Raw genomic sequence first — 26,058 nt, 5'->3', positions numbered from 1 at the left:
AAGCAGTTCAAATCTTATGTTAATAGCACAGCTTAGATAACAATACAGTTATGAAAAATTCGATTTATTTTTGGAACACAGTGCGCGGTAGTGATGCTAGCGGCTGGAGACCGAAAACTGGCAGTCTGAATCTAAAAGTCGGAGCAATTGGACTGACGTCGTGAATAGAATCATAAAGCTGTGATTCATTGCAATGTGAAAATTACGTTCAAAGCAAAATTGTGTTCCCGCCTATGGTGTTGTAGTACTATATACGCGTCGGAGCGTGGGTTTGGAGGAGGCGCCAGGTTCAGAGCTCTGTACCAAAAGCGTCTCATGGGCAAGATAGGAGTTTTCATAACTGAATTAGTATCTAAGCTGTGGTTAATGCTTGACGTTGTGAGGTCGTTTTATAAAGCAAGGAAAATTTTACGGAAAAGGACACTTTGTATTCCTCTAAATTCCCATATTTTACCACTTTGTGACAAACTGAGTCACTTGGAAGATGGAAAGTGATAATCTTAATTCAAAAGTCAAATAAAACAAAAACAATTTTAAAATTAAGTACGCTAAAAACTAGAGCATAGGAATTGAATAACGGAGTGAATAACAAATTACGGCTACGGGGTGCGATAGATCTTCAAAGTGAATAAATAAGAAAGACGTATTTTTCCAACTGAAAGTAAGGAGAAACATTATAACTTAAAACATACAGAAATTATTCCATTTGTGAAGGGGCTACTCCCCTTCAACTCCTCTCTTCGCGCTAAAATTTGTTAGTACTTGAAAAGTACTTGCCGATGATTACCTCCAGAACTTTCATCGAATAATTCTGCATGGAAAATCTCCCCCGACAATTCCCCTCTAGCAACTCTACATGTAACCGTGATTTGCCAAAGATAAATTAAGACAAACAAACAGACTTTCTTATAGGAATTCTGTAAAATTCTTCCCGTGTAAAATTTACCCTGAAAAGTTCAGCCCAAGAAACTGCCCTCCCCACAGAAAGCTCTCTGAATGGAAAATCCACCATGCAGAAAATACTCTTCTGAAAAACATCTGTATACATCCTAATAACAAAGGCTTAATGTAAACAATGGGTAAATTCCATAGCTTAAAGCCCTTTCTCCAAAGAAAGAGGGGTCATGTCACCCCCATAGTCATAGCTATTGTATTTTTAAACTACGCTAAACATAATGCTACTTGAAAGCTGAAACAAAACAGAAATACAAGAATGAAAATAAACTTGGTTATTATAAAGCAGACTACAAATCAATGCGTGAGGCTCTGAGCAAAGTGGATTGACCTAGAGAATTTAAAAATCTTGTGACGCCAAAGGAGATGTATATGTTACTTTGTGATAAAATCTAGAAATTGTTTCAAAGAAACTTAGTGCCAGCTAAAATACAGCACACAAAACCAGCACTGAACCGAAAAACTGTTGACTGCGAGTCAAAAGAAAGCCGCAGGCTTGGAAAAAGTTCACCACAACTCATGTCGACGAAGACTATAAGCTATTCTGCCGCTTAAGAAATAAAGTAAAAAAAAACTAATACGTTATTTTGCAGCTCAAGCAGAAGACTAAGTCAACAAAAATATAAAAGAAAATCCAAAGGCTTTCTGGAATAATGTAAGTTCCAAGCAACATGACCGACCTAGCATCTCAGGTCTAATAGATCCTTTGTCTGGAAAAATACTGGTAGACCCCACTGAAAAAGTCAATATATTTAATTATCATTTTGCCTCAGTTTATACAACACATTCGGAGGATAGAAGTGCAGCATGAATAGGGGAAGAAAATATTGGCTTCTCACTGATATATTTCGGTAAAGAGTCCATCTACCAGAAACTTAAAAAGCTAAACACAGACAAATCTGAAGGCCCAGATGGCATACACCCTCGAATTCATAAAGAACTTGCACCACAAGTCATAAGACCCCTATTTCTAATTTTTATGGCATCTATAGAAACAGAAAAACACCTAGTATCTGAAAAAATGCAATTATCACCCTAATCTTCAACAAAGGTGAAAAACAAAGTTCAATCAACTACAGCCCCATAAAACTTACATGCATCACTTGTAAAATCCTTGAGTCCATCATGGCCGACAGATTACTAGAATACCTTCTAACCTAAAATTTAATCAACAAAAGGCAGTTTGGATTGGTAAGACATAGGTCAGCTGAATCCCAGCTACTTCTAGTTACAAATACTTGGAGAATAAACCTCGACAAAGGTATACAAGTCGACACAATATACCTTGATCTTAATAGAACTCAGAGGGTGAAAGCAGATTGGGATATTAGCACAGTTGTGACAAAAGTATCTAGCGGTATTCCACAAGGTAGTGTCATGAGGCCCCTGCTCTTAAATCGTTTTACAAACGACCTGCCTGACAATACTAACTAAGATATCGCACTCTATGCCGACGATACAAAGCGTTTTAGACCTATTAAATGCCCAAATTATACTCAACAACAGCATACCGAATTAAAAAAGATAGCCGATTGGATGAGGACTTGGGAAATGGAGGTCAACACTAACAAAAGTTCTTATCTCTGCCTTGGACAACATAATTTCATGTCAACCTATAGCTTTAACACCAGTCTAATACTAAAACACCTTTTGAGCGGGACCTCGGAGCAATAATAGACATTGAGATAAAGTTCACCCACCACTACGAATCCATTGCGAGTAAAATCTCGTAAGTACTTCGACGTATTTGTAGAAACTTCACTTTAAACGATCCTCAGCTTTTTTCAACTCAATATCTAGGAAAAGCAGGCCTCTTCTTTTCCTAGTTTACATTAATGATTTGTTTTCAGCTACTGGGGTTTCTTCTATAGACACTCAGTTTGCTGACGACACTGTAGTAACCGTTTCTGGTAAATCTCGTGAAGAGCTAGTGGTCAATTTAACATCCACATACGATAGATTGTCTACTTGGCTCTCTGATAATAATCTACTTCTGAACAGAAAGAAGACGAAGTTTATTGTTTACAGCAGAACGGGTCACAAGTTTCCAGATATAGAATCAGTTTCCCTTTCTGCGAATGAACCTGAGCCTGTTATTGAAAGGGTTGTATCGATAAGATATTTGGGAGTTGTGTTTGATGAGAATTTTTCATGGAAAGAGCAAATTAATCAGGTTAGAGCAAAGTCTGCCCGTGGAGTTGGTATAATGTGCAGACTGAAAAACCTTCTTCCATATTGCGCTCTTAAATCCCTTTACATTTCCCTTGTGCAATCCCATTTTGATTATGCATCTATTATTTTTTTGAACACTTAAAAGTAATGTTACCCCTTTACAGATTATCCAAAATAAAGCAGTTCGTATCCTTAAACCTTTTCTGCCATCGCCATCAAACTTCCCCTTAAAATCCACAACATAGACCATTTTTTCACTTCATAATATTCTTCCTGTTCGGCAAAGTATCCAATTTTTAAGTGTTATGTTTAAGATTAAGCTTGAACGAGAAAAGCTCCCCAGATATTTTGCATCGATGAGTCTTATTTCTCCTCCTTCATCTTCACAAGTTGAAACCCGGGTAAATATAATCTGCGGACTCCTAAGGTAGTTACAGAGAGGTCGCGTTTTTGCATGAGGTATTCGATTCCTCTACATTGGAAAAGATTGAAAAATGAGATTGATTTGAATGTAAGCATAGATGCTATAAGACAGAAGTTGAAAAGAGTGTTGATTGAAAGTTATAAATCTAAATAATATGATTTTTTTTTTTTTTTTAAGGATTTTTTTTTTTTTTTAAGTATTGGGCTGGTCTCCGGGGTTCGCCCATGAGGCCTCCAGATGTCTTATGACTCACTTGGTTTTAAGTTGTAAATTTAATTGTGTCTCAGAATGGTGCGCGGAGGATGGAAGTGGTATCGTACGGCACGGGATTTGTTTTTTATTTATTTCTGCCAAGATTAGTTAAGAGAAGTATTTATTTTTAATTTTTGTGCATATTTAGTGTTTCTTAAAAGTAGCTCAATTGCATTCGAGCTATACTCTCAGCCTTGAGTTACCTAATATTTTGTATATATTGGTTATAATAAAAGAACCTTGAACCTATACAAGTCTCTTGTTTGGCCTATCATTGAATATGGTCACGCGACAGCAAGACCTCACCTTCAGAAAGACATTAATGCACTTGAGAATGTTCACAAAGAGCAACAAAATCTGTGCCAAAACTAAGAGGTCTCTCCTATCGTGAACAATTGGAAAAGCTGTCACTTGCTTCCATCTCTTACAGACTCCTCCCAGGGGATCTTATTGAAACTTTAAACCTATGTCACAAGCACTACAATAACATTGGACCAGAGGGAATGCTCTTCTTCAACACAAACAATCTATGCGGATACAACATTAAGCTAAAGCAAAACACTTTCAATAAGAAAGTTGGAAGATGGACCTTCTCAAACCGAATATTAAAGAAATGGAACACCCCCCCCCCCCAAAGAAGTGGCTATGGTTGACTCTACCAATTCTTTCAAGAATAGTATTGACAAGTTTTTTAGTGAAAGTAAACTTCTATAGAGGCAAAAGCCTTTTTATTACAGTATATTATTATTATTAAAATAGTTATCTCAAAATTTGGACCGCATAACTTAAGGGGAAAAGGGGCGTGTAAGGAGGGCTAGTTTATCCTCCTTTCTTTTGGGTCACTTAAAAGGGGAGCTTTTGATATGCGTTTGAGCAAGGCCTTTTCCAATCTTTTGGGGCCATTGGTTCAATAAGATCACACCTTGGAAAAAAACAAACAAACATACATCTGTGATCATTCATCTGGCAAGAAAAGATAAAATTCCAGATTTTTGCAGATGAAAGCTTGAAACCTTTACGGTAGAGCTCAATGATACGTTGAACCTGATGGTGCGATTCTTATTGAGAAATTTTGACTTTTTTGAATCCTCTCCCCCTTTTTTCGAAAACCACGAAATTTTCTTATGCTCAAAAATTTGTATGGTTAACTTTAAATTTAATAAATTTTATATAATTGGAATCAGAATTTAAAGCTAACTCTTTTTGTGTACCTATTGTTATCCAAATTGTCTGTTAGTTTTGATTACAATTTGGCCGAATCGTTCCTGACTTATTGTTCATTCCCACCAACTGTGTGTCACTTTTAATGCATAGATATTTAGACAGATAATTTTTTATTTGCAGCAATTACATACATAAATATGACAAACCAGTGCACATGCCTGGTGGCATACTTTACCACTGACAATGTTACAATGTTACCTACACTACGAAAATAAAAACTAGTACTGACTGTATTACATACTTTAGCTCTGATAAAATTAAAATAAATCAAGCCAAAGTAAATACAATCCTACAGCATCAACATAAATATACAAAAAAAAATTAACGTAAAAATAAAAAATAATTCCGCGCAACACATTAAAGACAAATCACCTAATCATTTGTTATTTATTTAAATATTTGAAAACCCATCATAACTTACATATAAATCCATCATACCTTTAATCCTCACACCCAATAATTTTGACAAAATTTCAACTTTGCTATTATGTTTTGCAATTTTTTAATAAATAGTAAATTCATTATTTCTGAAAAAATTATTTTTGGCACTGCGTCGTTAAATTTTTTTTAATAATTTTAAAAACTCTCGCTTATTTCTACATTCTCGTACTGATACTGGAATTGAGTTCCAAATTTTTGACCCAGTATGACGGATGCCGAAACCCGCTCTTGACGTAGGACGAAATTCACACGAAAAATCTGAACGATGGGTGGTTGGATAATTATGAAATTGGGAATTAGTTGAAAAAATACCGGAGAAGTTTGAAGGTAAATTATTGTATAAATAAACATGTCAAATGTTAGAAATAGAAATTGCATGAAGTTGATCCAAAGAATATATTCCTGAATTCCCATATAAGTGTTAACTGAAGATCCATGCTCACCATTAAAAAGAATTTTCGTTGCTTTATTCTGGAGTATTTGGAGAGATTTAAATACAGATGAAAAAGTAGAAGCCCAAACAGAAATACAATAAAGAAAATATGGGTGGACAAAAGAATATTAAATTGATTTTAGAATATTTTTAGGAAAAAATAACGAAGACGTGGTAGAATACCAATATTTCGGGAAATTTTTAACGATAGTGTTTTCACATGTTTATTCATTTATTATTACGAATAGCGGTAAGCATCAATGCTTGTCACAAAAACACAAAATCATTTAACGAAACGATAAATTTTCATCTAAAATAACAACAAGGTATTTAAACTGATCAACCCTTTTAATTCAAGACCATTCAATAAAAAAGAGAATCCATCTGAAAAGACCGATCCAGTTCGCGAGAACAACATATATTGGCATTTTGTCTCATTAAGAGCGAGTAAATTCCTTGAGTACCAAAAAGATACACCTAGTAATATGCATTCAAGGTTATTGAAAAGAACTGCTAAGTCCCAGTGAGAGGAAAAATTTACTACATCATCAGTAAACATAATAAAGAAACATAAACATAAAAAAAAGGCAAAACATCCGGTAAATCATTTATAAAAAGAAGAAATAAAACAGGCCCAAGGACAGAGCCCTGAGTTCTCCGTAATTAATCTCGAAAGTGTATGAACGAAGATCACGGGATTTATCAATACATTTTAGTCGTCTCCTAGAAAGACAAGATGCAAAAAAATTAACAGTTTATGTTGAAAATCCTTAAGACTTAAGTTTCGTAAGAAGCAAAGAATGATTTAGAGTGTCAAACGCTTTAGCGACATAAAGGAAAATTTCCAAAGCATGTTGATCACCATTTAATGAATCATTTATATTCGATAAAAGTTCATGAATTGCCAGTTCAGTTGACTTTCCCTTTATAAATCCATATTGAAAAGTGTGTAATATCTTATTATCAAATAAATATTTTTGTAGTTGACTATTTGCAATTTTTTCCAAAATTTTACTATAAACTGAAAGCAAAGAAATACCTCTATAATATGAATAATCAGTTGAATTACCGGCTTTAGGTAATGCTATAGCATTCGCTTTTTTTGTAGCTCAGGAAAAATCCCATGAGTAAAAAAACAAGATCTGTAAAGGGGAATGTCTTTATTGCTGCGAGCCTCTTTAAATAAATTATCAAATTGTGATGCAAAAAATCAAGAGGGATTAAGGTCTTTTTAAGAAAATCTTCAGAAATTTCTGGGGGGGCCAGGCCCATTCTTCCCTATAATACTCCTTTGCCTATTCTATTTGCAAGCTCTTATTCCTGTTTTCTGATTGAAAGTCAATATCAATAAACTTTTACAAAGTTGCTTAGTATGTTACTTTACTTAGCACACCAAAATCGCTGCAAATCATTAGGCCACATATAGACAGACCAGCACCACACTATAAAAATTTTCCTTATACTGGTGCGTCTTTCATCGACAGTGCGCAGCCGATAAATCGGTGCGGCATCTGGGTCTTCAAAACACTATCGTATAAAAATTCCTATTCTGTATTATATGCTACATAACACAAGAATGCTGAAGACATATTATTTATTAGCTATCACTAATCTCTTAAAAAGATTCAAGTTCTCATTCTTTCACGCGTTGTGTTATTCGGCATAATTGGTTTGTAAGTATATTATGCATGCAAATGGTTTGGTGGCATTTGTCGTTTGTTGTCAAGCGCATGCGGATACCTTCTAATTCACGAAATAGATAACTGTAGAGACACTTGAATTTAGGTTATAGCCGTGATCATCTTTTTTCTTGCAAGTTCCAGTCGCTTGTAAGTTCATTTGGGAATACTAAGTTGTTTAACCCACTTATAAGTTCTATTCACTTGTCAAGCGAGCGCAAACAAAATCTGCTTAAATATAAAAGATAGAATATGCATTTTTAATTTAAACCTCCTTCTTAGATACCGTAAAATAAGAAAATTTCAAGATAAGAAGGCAAAAACATTTGTTCTGAAAATGTCCATGGTGATCTTTGTAATTAGCGATTTGGCTCATTAGGAGTAGCATAATTAAAGTAAAAGTGCCGCTGATTGCCGATGCTGGTGTGTTTTTTTTTACCATAGTACATCTGCAGAAGAAATAGACCTGACGCAGGAGCTTGTTTTTTTCTCACAAATCTAGCCAGTTCAAAAATGTATGCTGAGGAGTATGAAGACGTAAGCATTCATTTGGTCTAAAAAAGAAAACATTTTTCTGAAGTTTTCTTTAAGTTTAGCCATAACTTGCTTATTGAACCTGAAATATTAGGCCTAGGCTAACCTAACTTTCAGAATAGGCTACTAGATTAAGGTCAGTAGGACCTATGCCTAGTTGCTTGGATAATTTTTTGGTAAAATTCTAGTTAATTGACTTCTTGCTATCTCGGAAAGGGTTTAGGTTAGGAAAATGAAACTTTCAGGGATGGGTCTACAGGCTAAAGTATGTCCTGGGAAGGTATTTTATAGTACCCACCTCCACTCCTTTTCCCTCTAGAGGGCCCTGAAATTTGCCTACATGACAGGTCTATACCTATTGAAATTTTGAAAAAACAACATTTTACCTTAATTTTCAGTTAATAGTTGTTTTTTCCCTGCCTTTAATTCTGAAAATACAATTCATGTTATTTGAGTAGAATTTTGAGCCATATTAATTTTTTTCAAAATTTAGGAAATGTATTTGCATATCTTTAAAACCTTATAAATTGGGATGGAGCAAAGTTATGAAGCTGAAAACAATTTTGTTATACTTCAATTAAGCAGAAGATCTATTTTGCAAGGTTTAAATTTTATAACACACATTTTAAAGGTCATCAAAGGTCAGGGCCCTCTAGAGAGAGAAGAAGTAGAGGTAGGTAGCCTACTTCAAGATACCTTCCCAGGACATACTTTAGTCTGTAGATTCATCCCTGAAAGTTTCATTTTCCTAACCTAAACCCTTTCTGAGATAGCAAGAAGTCAATTAACTAGAATTTTACCAAGTTTTTTTGTAGTAAATAGCCTATTGAACAATTCAAATAAATGGCCTACAAATAAGTGAACATACCACTCAATGCCTTATTATGCTATTCCTGAATACCTTATAACCAAATTGTTTTTGGTACAAATTTGATTCTAAACTAACCTTGCTCAAATATAGCCCATGTTAGCCTATATATTTCCCATGTGTTTATTGAGTTCCTAATTTAATTTATAGGCACCTCAGATTTAACAAGAGTGACACTAACAGAGGTATTTAAGCTGAATACCCATTAGTTTGCTTTGACTAGTGATAGAATATAGTGTCTCACCATGGATATTCAAATTAAGATTTGGGATTTGCCAAGGACTAAAGAACAGGCAATTATACTTTTCCAGGATAATGGGTTGGTGTCCAAAACAAAACACTGCATCAATGAACACACCATGACTTTGTAGGCTGGTCTTGCAAGAAGCAACATTTTTGGAAGGGTAACACTGTGCTCTGGGAGCATATTTCCAAGTTTTTTTCATGATTTTGTTAATAAAGCATTCTATTTTCATTATATTTTGTTTCTTTTTTCATTAGTATCAAACAATATATACTTCTTGAGTGTGTTTTATATAATAGACAAGTACCAAAAACAATTATTATATTTGAAAAAGCATAAAAAGGCTATGAATAGTATGTTCACTTTATTTGTAGGTCATGTATGTGAATTATTCAATATTTACCTTTTTCATTCCTCAATTAATCTGCTGTCTAGAAGATAAATAGGTCAATTCCAAGATGAGTAGCATCATAAATCTAGAAAGCTGTTGAGAAGTGAACATGTTTCTGAAAACAATTCTTACTTTGTAATAACCTATGAAGAATAATTATTGTTAACACATTTTGACTGCTACTCTGCTATACTTTACAAATACCCCTCCCCCCTGATGTACAAATATGTAGCCCATATTTTATAGGCTGTTTCCTGTTGAGCTGGCTAGACATCACTCTTGTTTCAACCCATATAGGCTACTCTATTACCAATAAATTTAATCAGCCATTACAAAATTAAAACTCCAAAATTACATGGAAAGTATATTATTTGGGCATTATAATTGCCCATCAGGGGTGTTTGATTTAAAGCCCATTAGAGCTGTAGTCAAAATGTGTAAACTACAATTATTTTGCATGTTATGAAGTAAGAATTGTTTTCTTACCTTTAATCATATTGTCAAGCACAGTCTTCATTCAGTCTTTGACACAGTCTTCATTCAGTCTTTGACCTATATGGATGAAAACCAGTTTATATTGGTTGGTTAACTTACAGAGGATTATTGTTTGGATATTTATTTCATTGCGCAACTATTGAAATTGTGTACAATGCTATATAGTGCTGTGAACAATTTGCTTTTGATAATTGGATAATTAAAATCGTGTACGCAACTATTTAAGTTGTGTAACGTGCTGTTAACAATTTGCTTTGAATAATTGGATTTTGGATAATTAAAATTGTGTACGCAACTTCTGAATATATATCTTGTGAGTATTACTACCTGATTTGCTATTGCTTTTACTGACAACTATTGTGGCCCCGCCCATGAATTTTGATGAAATTTGATCATTTCACCAGATGATGCCAGGTGAAAGACTTGTCTTGAATTTCATTTCACGGGCTAGAAATGCAGGTTTTTCAGCTGATAATATTGTAAAAATTGCTTGCAATTTTTAGGAGATATGTTAATTGAAGCAAAGAAGATTTTGTGGGCTGACGCCTCTATTACTAGGGTAACTGAGCACCCCAAAGTGACTGATAATGTAAGTGATATGGTTCGAGCCTTTGATCTTTGTGATGAGAAAAAGATCAGTCTACCTCAGTATCTGATTTTCGAGCCAGATCAGGTCCCATGTGTGCCAGGGGAGACAACAGCTACGTTAACTCGAAAGGTTAATGAACTCTACATGGAATTTAAAAGCTTCGCTGAGCACCATAAAGCAAGGTCAGTCGTGCAAACTATTCCTGATATGAAACCTCCCCCACCCGCAAAACCATCCTATTCAGTTATTGTGAAAAATCCACCAAAAAACTTGAATAATCCTGATGCTCGAAAAGATTTCCTGGATAAAGCTTGTGGGGGTGCCAGTTCAAGCATAGTTGTTTTGAGGCCTAGGAGGGATGCATGGCAAGTAGTTTTGTTGGACAAGGGTGCCGCCAATACTTTGGCAGATGCATTAAGCAAAGTAGACCAATCCATTAATGCTAAAGTGAAGAGTCCTGCCTTTTTCGGTATAGTATGCTGAGTGCCTGATGGAACATCTAAAAGTGACCTATGCGATCTCGCTAATAACTGTATAGAAGTTGTTCAGTTAGGAAGTACGAGGTCTTTTCGATTAAAGTTTGAGTCACATGACCACCTAAACTATGCCACTGAGAATCCCCTTGTTATTGGTTACAAGCGTCTACCTATAACTGAGTACAAGTTTTTGCCTACCCAGTGCTACAAATGCCAGTGCTACGGCCATACTGCAAATAACTGTAAAGCTTCCCCGAGATGCTCTAAATGCGCTGGTGACCACAAGAACTCCAAAGAAAACCCGTGTCAACTTGTCATGAAATGTGCTCTCTGTGGCTCCTCCAACCACCCCTGTTATTTGTATAAATGTCCAGAAGCACAGAAACTACTGCTTAAGAAATGAACAGTCAAACAAACACAAGTACAAGTACTTTACAAGATTTTACGTTTCTTAATAATTTGTCACTGTGCAATAATGTTGTTTTTAATTATTACAATGACCAAAATAATCTGTCCACCAACACCTTAGCTAGCCCCGATAGCCCTTTAAACCAAATTAACTGTAAATATCTTGACACTTTTGATTTTGTGAAAAATGTGAAACCTAAGCTAATGGAAGAAACCAAACTTAATGTAATTTGCTTTAATATCAGAAGCATACGGGATAAGTGGGCTAATTTTAAAGATTTAATTTTAACAAATGGTTACTGTCCTTTCGATGTAATTGGAATAACGGAGACGTGGCTTTCAGAAATTGATGATACTAATGAATTTTCCCTCACTGGCTTTCAAGCTATTCATATTGAAAGAAAATTAACCAAGTCCTCTGGTGGCATTTCTCTTTACATCTGATCAAGTCTAAAATTCACCAGACTATTCGATTGTGAATTCTTGTTCTCGCAACCTATAAATAATAGATGCATTTATTCAATAATCGTTGACATAAGTGTAGACGAGAATTCATTTATTTTTTCGTTATTTTATAAACCACCCTCATTTCCGACACCTTTCTTTTGTAATCAGTTTGATGATTTTTCTAGTTTTATTAATTTACCACAAAAGAAGGCAATAGTTTTTGGGGACTTCAATTGTAATTTATTAAATGTTAGCAATAACAATGATAGTGATACCTTCTTTGAAACATTTACCTCAAGTGGTCTTCTTCCCACAATCCTTTTTCCTACTAGAGTTGATCCCATGAGGTCTACCGCTACTTTAATTGATAACATTTTTGTATCCACTTCCCTGGGAAACCACCTGTCCTCCAAAATAATATTTTCTGACCTGTCAGATCACTTTCCAATCTATCTTTCCTTACCCTCCCTATCAGCTACTCAACCCTGTAGAACTAATACCCCTACGTCTAATAGAATATATAATACTGTGAATATGAACTGGTTCACAGATTGTTTGAAATCCTTCGACTGGTCCAAGACTTTGGATTGTCAGGATGTTAATTCAGCCACAAGTAGTTTCACACAGGGATTGAGTGATCTTCCAGTTCCAGTTCCAAAAATTGTAGGGAGGTATATGGACTAACAACAAGTCCTTTCACCTCTTTGACTTCTTCTTCAGAAAAACTAGCTACTGGAAGCGCTATTCTGCTCCAGTCTGCAAACAATGGATATATACGATTATGAACAATAATACACTGTTATTGATTGTGGGAAGTGCGAGTACCTGAGCTACCTGTCCCCAGCAGTTTAAGGCACTAGGCCGGCCGGTACCAATACGGCTCTTCCTACTCATTCCCGCTCTCTTCTGCACAATCAAAAACTATGGATAAATCGCGTCCCATTAAAAATTGACTTCTTCAAGCTTTAATCCTTATTAAACAATATTTCTCTTCTTTAAGGTATCAATTGCTGCCTTAAATATCTTACGATCAATTTCCCATGGCAGGTTAGAATCCAGGATAGCTGTATAAGTATTTGGAATCTTAGCCAAGGAGCAGAAACGCTTAAGAGCAACAGTCTCCTCACTCTGAGCCTGGCAATCAAATAAAATATGCTGGATTGTTTCCTCTGTTGAAAAGCAGATTCGGCATAAAGGGGAATGATGTAGCTTCCAATTAAATAACAAGCTATTTAGAAGTAGGGCACCTGATTTCAGTCGGTAATATAGCACTGTATTTAATCTTGTATGAAATGGAGATAACATTAATGTACTGTGATTAACTTTGGATCTTTGCCTGATAATATCTCGTGAATTGAGGTCAGAGGAAGGACTAGGAGATAACATGGAAGCCTTTGCTGCTAGAGAATCAGCCATATCATTATATTTTATACCTTTATGACTAGGAACATGTTGAAAATAAACTTCATTTTCCTTGATCTTAAGATTAAGAAGCTGTCTTCTAATATTATATAAATCTTTGTCATTAGCAATTCTATTAATATTTTGGATCAGTAGTAATGCTGATTTAGAGTCAGAGAGACAGAGTATATTTTCAGATTCAATGTTATAATTTATAAGAGCATCCAAGGCCAGGCGGATGGCACATAATTCAGCAGACAGGATAGAAGATCCCAATGGGAGAGGAGAATAAATATTCAAATTCAGGGATGGGATACATGCTCCTGCTCCAGCTCTTTCCCTCTGGACGGATCCATCAGTATATATTTTTCTATAGTTGGGGTAAGCCTTTGAGATGTGTTCAGCCAAAATAGTCTGGATCTCATAATTAGGAATCAAATCTTTACTAATATAGATAAGTTCTACTTGACAGATTGGAGGACTCATTTCCCATGGGGGGGACTCAGTAAAGGGATATGCATGAAGCGAATGTTGATTCCAGTTTGGGACCTCCAGTTGAAACTGATTCCATGATGAATGGGCATTGGGACAGGCTGACTTCTCAGCAAAGGTATGTGCATATACAGCATGCTTGGCTCCATAAGCCTGGATTTGTGAGAAATACTTTATCCTTAGACTAGATGCTCTTTCACTTAGGGACACCAATCCTGACAGTGTTCTTAACTTTGACAGAGGAGTATGCTTATGCACACCCAAAGCTATTCGAATAGCAGAATTTTGTAAAGATTCAAGGATTTTGAATGAGGATGGGGGACGAGCTGAAAATATTTGAATCCCATATTCTATATTTGAACGAATATATAATTTGTAAAAATCCAAAATAATCTTAGGGTGACATCCCCACTTACTTCCAGCAAGTCTTTTTAGAATACAAAGTCTCTGAATAATCAGAGATTTCAAAGAATTAATATGTTCATGCCACTGCATTTTAGAATCCATTAATAAACCAAGTAACTTCACTGAATTGCAATATGGGATCTCCCTTGAGAAAATTGTCAGAGGATTAGGAGGATCGAGAGTATCATTAGTAAATATAATGGCTTTAGTTTTACTGATTGATATTGGGAAGCCAAATGCTAAAGAGAATCTCTGGACTAGACTTATATCATGTTGAATAAGGCTTTGAAGAAGGCTAATATCCCTTCCTGACTTCCAAATGATCAAATCATCTGCATAAAGGCCAAATGATGCATGAGATACTTGAAATTCAGAAACATACAAGTTGAATAGAAGAGGACTCAATATTGCACCTTGAGGAAGTCCTCTCGTAATGGGGCATTGCTCACTTCTAGACTGATTTACTTGAACGTAAAAATATCTATCAGTTAGAAAAGACTTTATAAAACTTATAAAAGGATACGGGAAGTCAAGATTTATTAGGATTTCCGATAATTTATTGTGGACTACATTTCCATAGGCATTTGACCAGTCAAACAGAACAGCCATTGTGACATGTCTTTTTTTGAGGGAGTTACCAACATCAATTTCTAGCCGGGTAATGTTATCTAAAGAGCTATGTCCTTTTCTGAAACCTGTTTGTTCACTAGGAAAGAGATTGTTGACTTCAGAAAACCACTCAATTCTTGATAAGATAAGCCTTTCCAGAACTTTACTAAAGGAAGGTAATACTGATATAGGACGGTAAGACTTGAGATCATTAGATGAATAAGAAGGTTTTAAAGCTGGGAATACCTGAGCAATCTTCCAGGCATCTGGGAACTTTTGACTTGACCAAATAAGATTATAAAGACTTAAGAGGGCTGTATGAAACACCTTTGGGGACTCAAGAATCCACTTCATATAAATACCGTCATAACCTGGGGAAGACTTGATGTTAAGAGAATTAAGTGCTACACAAAATTCATCTTGGGAAAAAGGTTTCATCAGAGTACCCTTATAAGAACAGGTAAGAGGGAGATTACAAAAAGGAGGTCGGCTGGGATGAAAATCTGAGCAATCGTTTTTAAAAACATTGGTAAACAGATCTGCCTTCTTTTTATCTGATACAATTGGATATCCATCCTGAATGATATCATATCTACGGTCATCATTAGGCTGCTTTCCACTATTTAGTTGGCTAATGAAATTATGGACCTTTGAAATTGGGGGTCTAAAACTGATACTTGAGCTGAAATTCAGCCATGTACTCTGTTTAGCTCTCCTACAAATTAGTTTCACCTTAGCACATGACTGCTTATAAAAGATTGCTGTTGACTGAGATGGGTGCTTTTGAAACATTTTACGAGCCTTTCTTTTTGCCAGAACTGCAACCCTACACTCATCATTCCACCAATTATTGGGTCTTTTGGAGCCATTGTAAAAACGTACCCTAGTCATTGGAATTGCCGATTTAGCTGACTCCAGCAGGATTGATCTCAAATTAGACTCAATGGCATTAATATCATAATTAGGAGAAACAAAGGAAAAATCTACTTCATTTAATATCTCACGAAAAAGGGACCAATTACCTTTGGAGTTGATAAATGTAGGGACGTAGGGTTTGGGAGTGTAGCATAAATCTTGAAATGATGTAAGAATTGCACAATGATCAGATTGGAGAGACGACACCTTTACCATCTGAACTAAATCATAATATGAAGAAGGACCTAGAAGCAAATCTATAGTTGAGAAAGAGTTAGAAGAAATATTATACCTGGTCTGAAAGTCAAATGGAGTGAAAATCAAGGTGTCAGGAAAATTGGACAATATGTACTCTATTCCTCTTCCTGCTTTGTTGCTACCTGCTGATTGTTCCCAGAGAGGACTGTGGGCATTAAAATCACCAAAAATAAAGGTATTATTACCTGATAATTCTGTTTCCAAGATACTTTGGATGTCCTTACTCCCACATGGATTATAAAAGGATTTTATGGCAAGATGGTTACCATTAGCTAAGGTAATTAATATGCCTACAACATCTATTTCATCCCTGTAGATAGTTAAGGGTTGAGGGGAGTGTTGGATTGAATCATGAACAAAAATTGCCACACCCCCTCCCTTTCTGTTAGTTGATCTATCCTTCCTGTAGCACTTGTACCCAGGCATTTTGATTTTCTTGTACTGATGAAGATTAGTCTCTTGTAGACAAATAATTCCAATTCTCTTATCATTTGCACATTGGATAAGATCAGCAAGTTTATTTGAATTTAAAGAGACGCAATTCCATTGTAGGATCTGTAGCTTAGTTAACATAGGAAGGGTTGAATAGGTGACCTGCATGATATTTTGAGAGAATGGATGATAATTCTGTTCCTATTTCATTGAAAATAGAATTGGAAAAGTAGTATTCTGCGATTTCTTTTGTTATACTGGCTATTTTATCTCTAGCCATATTTGATTGTAATATTAGGTCCACTGATGCAACATATTTAATTAAATTAGTAATATGAGGTCCAACTCTATCTTGTATAGTTATGGCTTGAGTAGAAATATTAGGAAAAGCTGCCACTCTTTCAGACCAAGATTTAGGCTTAGTTTTAGGATTGTTGAGGGATGGACTAGCTTCAGCCACCTTGGGATGCTCCTTAGCCAATGGAGGGTAAGAAGTCTCAGTAGGAGGTATGAATGCCTGATTTGGGTGGTTCTTGTGGACCTGTAGCCAGGGTTTTTGAGGAAGGGCTAAATTCCCTTCTCTGGCCTCATTAACTCTTGGACTTGATGGTACTTTTGACCGCTTGGCCAGCTCCATTGCAGCTATTGGGAAAGGAACATTTTCTTGAAGAGCAATCTTTAAAACTTTAGCTCGTTGAACATATTTAGGACATGAATTGTGATCTGTTGATTGATGTCTACCATCACAGTTTGTACATTTAGGCACTTCAGTGCATCTACTTTCTGTAGACAAGGAGTGATTACCAAGGCAATTAGGGCACCCTGGCACAGAAGAAGCACAATACTTAGATGAGTGACCAAGCTTAAAACATTTTGAGCATTGAAGAGGTTTTTCTTGGTATATTTTATGAGCTTTTTGCTGACCAAAAAGGAATACTGAGTCAAATTGGGAACTAGCAGGTAAGATAAAGAGGACACTCTTACTACTTCTTGTTCCCTTAGAATCTAGTTTGCCCATACGATGAACATCCAGAACCTCCAGCATTTCCCCCTTATTGTTCATAAGGCCATCTTTCAAGTCGTCATTTGACAGTTCCAATGGTATGTTGTACAGTACTATTTTCTGAGAATTTTTCAGGGTTGGTTTCCACCATTCAGGTGTAACAGGGATATTGCCAATTTTATTTAGGCTAAGGGCTTTGTAGGCTTCATTTCTGTCTAGAAACATAACCATTAGTGAACCATCTCTGTTCACATTCACAGTGAAGCTGCATCTAAAAGTTTTGAAAAGATTCATTCTAATGTTAGTAATATTTTTGATAGAGAAGGATTGATCTTTTACTGTTGGAGCAAAAAGGATAATGGATTTGTCCTTTATCTCCACAGCTGGATTTGGGTTTGAGAGTCCCATTATTTCAGGAGGACTCATAGAAGGTTTTTTTCGTTTCTGTTTTCTGCCTACTGTCTGAAAATCCTCATTTAGCAGGTTTTCAGTTTCAGAGATTGGTGGCTCAGAGACAGTAATCATGGTTTCATTCAGGCTATCATCATTGGATATTGGAGATACAACAATAGGAATATCAGCTTCTGATAACCAATTAGATGCTTGGCCCCCTTCCCTGAGGGGGCTAGAAGTGTTAGGAAACATTGGGTTCAGGAAAGGGAAATTCCAGAAACTCTAACCACGCAATAGATTTATATGAAAAGGCAAAATAATACTTCTCAAACAAAAGGAGTAGCAAGAGCTTTAATTCCTTTCACTCAGAAAATAAATGAAATCAATAATATAAATTTTTCATCAATTGATTTCTTCTTTTCAGGTTGAACTAATCTTATTAGTTCAACCTTTCCAGTTCGTAAATCAAACCGAAAAACTACCCATATACGCCCCTGGATGTCAAATAGCCTGATAATCTCTTCATACCGAAAAAATGACCTATATAAGTTAGCTTGCAAAACCAGTAGCGTTATTGACCTGACTAATTATAAAAAATACAAAAACATATATACCAAACTCATCCGGGAAGCAAAGAAAAATTATTATTATTCAAAAATCTCTCACTGCAAAGGGAACTTGCAAAAAATTTGGTCTACAATAAATGAAATCCTTTCAAAAAAAAGGAATTCAAGATCTGTTCCTATTAACCTTAGGGACATCAGTGGCAGATTAATTGACCCAATTTTAGTACCGGATGCTTTTAATAATTATTTCACTAATATTCCAAATGCTAACTCCTGTTCCTTCTCACAGTCAGTACACCCTAGCAAGAATCCCAGATCCATGTTTTTCTCTCCAACTGATCGCAAAGAGGTGCTTCAAGTTATCGAATCTCTCTCTAATAGTAGTACACCTGACTTCTTTGGCATAAGTAATAAGCTTCTTAGGACCGTATCTTCCTATATTTGTGAACCCATTGTGCACATAGCAAACCTGTCTATGACCAATGGAGTCTTCCCAGAAATATTTAAATCAGCAATTGTTATCCCGATTCATAAAAAAGGCGATCCGTCTGAGATAAGCAATTATCGTCCAATCTCACTTCTCCCGGTTATATCTAAGGTGCTCGAGAGAATTATATTCCGACGTCTTTCTCCCTTTGTATTTGGGAATCAGTCATCAGATTCGTTGATTTCTCCTCATCAATATGGCTTCCGTGCCAAATTTTCAACTGCTCATGCACTAATAGACGCCACACAGTTTATACGTTCCCAACTTGACCTTAAAAATACTGTATTGGGCTTATTTCTGGATTTTTCAAAGGCCTTTGACATGGTTGATCACAGTGTTTTATTAAGTAAACTCAATGACCTAGGGATTCGCGGAGTTCCTTTCTCATGGTTCGGCTCTTATCTCTCTGGTAGAGTACAGAGTGTGAGACTGGGCGGGGTGACTTCACATCCCCTACCTGTCCGGAGGGGCGTCCCACAGGGCTCTGTTCTTGGTCCAATACTTTTTCTCCTTTATATTAATGATTTGATTACGGACCTGGGCCCATCAGTGCACCCAGTACTTTTTGCTGACGATAGCAACTTTTTCATCACCGGTCCTAATTTACCATCCGTCATCACCTCTACTCAAACCCTTCTGAATAGAGTACAGGAGTGGTGTCTCGTTAACTGCATGACCATTAACAGCAAGAAAAGTCAGGTGGTATTATTTCAAACCCCTTACAAAAAAAATGAAGTTCAGCCAGCACTTGGCCTAAAATATTCTACCAATCTCCTCCCGCAGGTCGAAGTTGCCAAGTTTCTTGGTGTCCACATAGACTCCTGCCTATCATTTGCAACACATGTGTCCTATGTTAGAGCCATAATTTTGCGACAGGTAAGTATAATTAATTGTGTGAATTATTTTCTTCCTCTCAATATCCTTGTCACCCTTTATTATTCTTTTATTTACCCATATATCTCATACTGCGGATCTGTATGGGGCAATACTTATCCTTCAGTTACCAATAAATTAAAATCTGCTCAAAACCGTGCCGTCAAAGCAGTTTTTCGGTTGCCACGACTATATCCCACCAAGGACTTGTACTCCGATTTTGGTATTATCCCTTTTGAACAAATCATCAAAAAGTTAAATCTATCCCTTGCATATTCCGCTTACCATAAAAATCTTCCTCCCCACTTATTAACTTATTTTAATAGTAATAATTCTGAAGGCCACTGTCTCCGTTCATCCAACCGTTCCTTCATTGTCCCCAGGTGTATCTCTAGTTCCGCCCAGCGATCCCCAATTTATAAATCTATAATTCAATGGAATGTAATACCCTCCAGTGTCGAGCTATCCACAAGTTTTCGGACGCTATATAATAATGTACTAAAATCTTAATATTATATTTCTCTAAATGTTTGTTCAATTTGCTTTAATTTCCCTTGTTTTCTCTTTTTTTTTCTTCTCTCTCTTTTTCATTTACAATTTTTTGTTGTTTTGGTCCTTAACAAGTTCGCTTCTAGGATCTTTATTATTATTGTTGTTATGTGTTTTCTTTTCTTTTTGAATAAATTGATTGATTGAAGCAAATAAGGTATTATCCTGTAGGTGCTGGTTAGTGAAGATGTATAGCCAATATTTCACCTGTACCTCATTCTTGAAGAGATGGCTTGGATAACCAATCTTTGTCTATAGCTCCCTTGAAGGCCTCAACACTAGGGTCTGAAAGTGTTTTTTTCTTAGGGAGTTCCAGAGCTCCAGAACTCTATTTGGGAAGAATTTGTTTGTAGTTTGGTGGGTAAATGTTGGTATTACCAGAACAATTTTTTTTGGGTCATGAAACTATTGTTAATAGATGCATTTTTACTTTTTGAACATCTTTTCTCTCTTGCAAAATTGTTCTAGTAATACCAACATTGACTGTTTGGTGTTGGCTTGTTTGCAGTACAGCTTCATAGTGTGTCCTTTAGTTCTTGTTGACTGGTCTGGTTCAAGTGTATTTTGTTGCAAGGACTGAATGTGTAGCATTCTGTATGCCATGATGACATACCCATGCTTCTGTTGTTAGGAGAGGGTAGAAATATGTAACTTCTCCAGGTGGGATGGGTAGTCCAGGCTTTTACAACCCTCTATTGATTTAGCTGTTTGTCTTTTGACACTCTAGTTTCTTCTTGTCACCTTTATTTAATGGGGTTGCCACACACATACCAATTTCCAGTTTTGGTTGAACAAGTCCTTTATATAGCTTTGACATCAGCTTTGGTGACCTACTCCAGAACAGAAAGAAAGAAAGTTTATTTGAGCCCTACGGCTATACACAACATGATTTAATAATACAACACTGCACAGAACACACACTCAATATAAAACAACGCTTATTTTCATTCACTTGGGCTTGACTGAGCCTCTCCCGCCTTTTCCACATATTGTGCCATTTTGCATATGGTTCCAGGCATCAAAGACCTCAGGATATCAGAAAGCAGCACCAACTGATGGTTCCCCCAAATTTCATCCCTAAGACTTTCAAGCTCCTGGCACTCCATGAGGAAATGGGCTAAATTATTATCCTCTTTTCCGCAATACCCACACTTACCATTTGTACCCTTATTTTTTTTTTTTATTCTGTCCCCTATGTACTGGAAGGCAATTTTCCCTCAACTGGATCCATGATTTTAAATATCTAAAAGGTAAATTTACCTTAAAATAATATTCTTCCCCAAAAATTTCTTTTACTTTACTATATTCCTTCAGTGTTTCCAACAAACATACTAAACAACCCCACTCTTGTATCTCTTGGTCTTTCAATCTCTACATAATTTCTGGAAGGCATTGTGTGTTTCTGGGTCCGTTTCCTTCCATCCACAAATAAGAAAAGCCTAGTTTGTCAAGAGATTTCTTGATTTGTTGAGTCCAAGTAGTTTTCCTATTAATTCAAAGCAAATCATTATAAGCTTGTTTAGCCAATCAGTCCTCAGGAAGTTGGGTTAATATCAGCCAAAACTTAAATACTTGATAAAGCTGGTGCAATTTCAGTGAGAAGATGCTGAAGTCTCCTTTGATTAGCTGGTTATGTGTTGTCTGGTGCAGCCTGAAGAGTCTTTTCTAGTATCTAAACTGGACTGATTCTAGCTTCTCCACAGCCTCCAGGCCCCAAAGCTCAGCTCTGTAATGGATTGCCAACATTTTTTTTTTTTACAATTCCTAGGGTCTGGAGCACATTGGAGGCAACTGACTGAGCATGTTGATCAAACTATCATTCTTCATCCAAAAGTATACCCAGGTCTCTTTAAGTGTAGGAGAAATCAATCATCTGGCCAACACCATTTATTCCACGAAGGTGACAAAGGCCCCTCACATTCTTTCTGCCAAAATGAATTGTCCTGCCTTTCTTAATGTTGAATTCTAACCTCCAGAGTCTTGCCCAATCTGAGAGTTTGTCTAGGTCAGCTTGTAATGAGGCTTGCTCTTCAGCTATTTTTGCAGGGCTGATAATTTTCAAATTATTGGCATACTGGTTCATTTTATTTTTGACAGATTGTGAGGCATTGTCAATATACATGTTAGATAATGTTGGACCGTTGCCTGTGGAACTCTACTTTCCACTTCAGAACTATTTGATAAAATGTCTGACAATTTTCTCCATGCATCTTTACAATGCATGTGTTAGATTTATATCAAAGGATTGTCCTAATCTAAGTCCATGCTGACTGTTGGATAAGATTGTTAATAAGATTATAATAAGATTGTTGGAGGTGAGGTGTCTGACAATGGCAGTATTTACTATTCCTTCCAGAATTTTCCTGACAATGGAAGTAATGCTAATTGGGCAGTAATTTCCTGGACCACCTTTATGGATAGGGGTGATATTAGCATTCTACCAGTCCTGAGGCACTATCTGTGCATCCAGGAACTTTTGGAAAAGTGCTGCAAGAGGCAAGGCCAATTCTGCATGAGCTTACTTTAATTTCCAAGGGTGTATCCACCAGGCCCTAAAGATTTGTCCTGCTCCTGGTTTTTCACTCTAGTCTTAATGTCATCTTTATTGACAGTAATTGGTAACATAGGTCTATCAACTATATACTTAGGCTGATTGGGAAGTGTATCTCTATCTGAGGTAGCAAAGACTTTTAAAAACTGATTATCAAGTGTCTCAGCTATGTATATCTTTATATTTTTTCTGCTGCTTTTTTTTCTGGTTTGCCTGTTCAATGTAGTATGCTTGTCACAAGATAATGCAAGAATCTTGTTCACTTTACTCCATGATTCAGGCACATCTGTATTCTCAATGTATCACCAATCTTGTCTTGATAATTCTTGCCTATCTTGGTTGTAATTTGTATACACGTGTATTACATTCTGATTTTTCTTAGGAAACAACCTAAGTCAGCAAGCAATTGCAAATAAAATCAATTGCTCCAAATGGCAGTTCAGGCTTAATACTAAAAATTGTTTCTGGGTTTCTTACTAATACAAGGTCAAAAACTGTTGGGGTTTGTCCATCTCAGTAACTAGTTTTAAAATTAACTGCCTCGTACAATGAGTGATTTTGTAGGCATGCAAGAAATGGGTTGATATGACCAATTTCTTCTTCTAAAACCTGACACTCTGTCCATTGTACCTGGGGTAAATTATAGTCTCCTGTTATGATTATGTTTTCATTAGTAATCCTCATAACCTGGTCAACAAAGCTACAACTACTACTACTAACAATTCACCACAGCACCAAGCTGCCTGAGGCCAACACAGCTACACATGCTCCTCCTCCATCCTGATCTATTCAAAGCCTCCCTCTTCACACCCTCCCAGGAACTTCCCATTTCCTTTAAATCTTTTGACATCCTCCCAGACAAGCACAACTTGTTTTCTGTTTAGCCATAGACAGTTGGCCAAAAAGGACAATCTTTGGCAACCTGTCATCCTTCATTTGCAGAATGTGCTCTAACCATCTCAACCTTTCTTTCATTATAGCCCTAGCAAGCAGGATTGAACCACTTTTTTTGTACAGCCTACTGTTTGAAATACAATCAGCCAGCTGGGTACCCAGAACAATCTGTAGGCAATTTCTCTGGAAAACATCTAGTAAATCTTCATCAGCTTTTCAGAAAGCCCATGCTTTAGAGCCATATTTGACCACTGTCATGATTTTACCCTCCAATATTCTAATCTTGGTTTGCAGACAATCTTTATTGATCTCACTTGGCAGGGGGTACTAGGGCTCCTATATGAACATTCACATGTTTCCTTTTCAACAGTCTCAATTCCAGACTTGTGCCATTCAAGAGGTCTTTAGCCTATATTGGAAGGTAGCCTTTGGAAGATTTAAGCCTTGTTATGTTATGGTAAGAAGATGAAACTTTCAGGAGTGAATTCAGAGACAAATTATGATTTGGGAAAGGGGTTACAAGCTCCTATGTCTACTCCTTCTCTCTTTCTAAGGTTTTTAATATTGTGTAATAGGGTAAAACCAGGGTCTTTCAAGGGGGAGAAGGTAAACAGAGAAGCTGCCCTAGGTGCTACAACTATTTTTTTTTTTACTTGGTTGGGAGAGGGGTGCTGTAATTAATGTTGCTGTGGGTACCACCAACCCTAGGAGCAGCCCTGGTTAAGACCCCCCATGAGCCTACTAAGACAGCCTAATCTTGGACTAATGTTTTATTAAAATACCTTTAACTAAACATTAAAAGCAGGTAAGTAAACTTTGACATCATTTCAATGGTATTAGATAAGTATTATAAGTTTAGTGGTTTGCCACTTCTAAAGGATACATGCTAATAAGATAAGAGTAGTACCCAGGGTGTAGAAAGGTCTTCTGACATCTGAGCAGAATTTCAGCTTGTCACCCTCTCAATTTTTTAACTCTTTCTGAACTGTTGAACATGTAATTAATAAAACTTATTTAAAGTCTTTACATTTTGGAAACACAGATGTGGAAGGGAAAGTTAGTTGTGTATTTTAAAGATTTGTATATAAACGTTTTAATGTAAATAAATAAATGCACTGCAAATTATAAACAAAATACAGCATATTAAAACATAGTAGTCTAACTCACTTTATTATAACATCCATGTTACATTATAATGGATCATAACAACATGTACTGTTTTTTAAAAACTATCCTTCTACTTAGAACTGCCTCTTTTTAACTTGTGATTGGCCACGTCAATCTCAGTAGACAAAATAACTAAGCTAGAGAGTCTAGGTTGACTCATAGTAGATATGAGAAAACTTTCAGTTCTCTTAAAGGTCTCACAAAGAAGCAACTCAATGGAAGTCATTGAAAAAAAAAACACCAAGAAAAGTGAATAATTAAGCTATCTATACTGGTAAATCTTTAGCAAATGTTTGTATCTTTAGCAATATGCCTTGTAGAGGTCAAAGATCTTGAAATGTTTGGTTTTGCCCCCCTCTCCCCTTCATACCAGCATAATTTGGCTTGTCCACTATTTTCAAAAGAGAGGGTACTTGCTAGTGTTTTCACTATTTTCAAAATCTATTCATTAAAAATAACAGAAAGGTTGACTTTTAATACCTGTGGTTGTAATATTTTTGCAAGAATAGCCAGGCTGTTTTTTTTTCTTTTATTATCATCTCATTTGTGCTTACAGAAGGGGTTATAATTTTCCCAATATCTCAAAAGTATATGGATACAGTACAGCTAACAAAATAGAAAAAAACTCCTTACCTTGTATCTAGTTTAACTATTTTGAAATGAAAATAAACTCTCTTCCTCTTATTGACACAGGATACTTTTGTTTTGATACAAATATGCAGTCATTATAAAAGAAAGAAACATATGCCTCTCTTGAATATTTAAACAAATTTCTTTGGTCTTAAGATGTTTCTTGATTTTGACAAAGTGATTAAATAGTTATTAAGGGACAAAGAAAAAAGCTAGTTCAAGCTACTACTGAAGTGATCCATGTTTTAACAGATATGCAATGATAACAATAACTAGAACAGCTTTTTTAGATCAATTTTTGTTACCTCTACAGGGATGGCATCTGGTGCAGTCTGCTGCCTCCCCCTTCCTATGCTGCTGGGAGTACCTTCAGGCTACATTTCTTATCGTTATCAGCTTAGT

At 36.1% G+C, this 26,058-nt stretch overlaps 1 protein-coding gene across 1 annotated transcript in view; it reads left to right on the top strand.

Annotated features, from left to right (window-relative positions):
* Positions 1–8,003: 8,003 nt before the first annotated feature.
* LOC136026147 (eukaryotic translation initiation factor 3 subunit L-like) overlaps positions 8,004–26,058 on the top strand; it is a 54,626-nt gene continuing 36,571 nt past the window's right edge. Inside the window, exon 1 of the mRNA XM_065702450.1 lies at positions 8,004–8,116. Coding sequence (XP_065558522.1) covers positions 8,093–8,116 — 24 coding nt within the window. The 5' untranslated portion in view covers positions 8,004–8,092. The remainder of the gene's footprint in view (positions 8,117–26,058) is intronic.

The sequence above is a fragment of the Artemia franciscana genome, chromosome 4, assembly GCF_032884065.1.
Source record: "Artemia franciscana chromosome 4, ASM3288406v1, whole genome shotgun sequence".
Lineage (NCBI taxonomy): Eukaryota > Metazoa > Arthropoda > Branchiopoda > Anostraca > Artemiidae > Artemia > Artemia franciscana.
The sequence above is the reverse complement of the archived record's forward strand: the minus strand, read 5'-3'. Positions and strand labels throughout refer to the sequence as shown.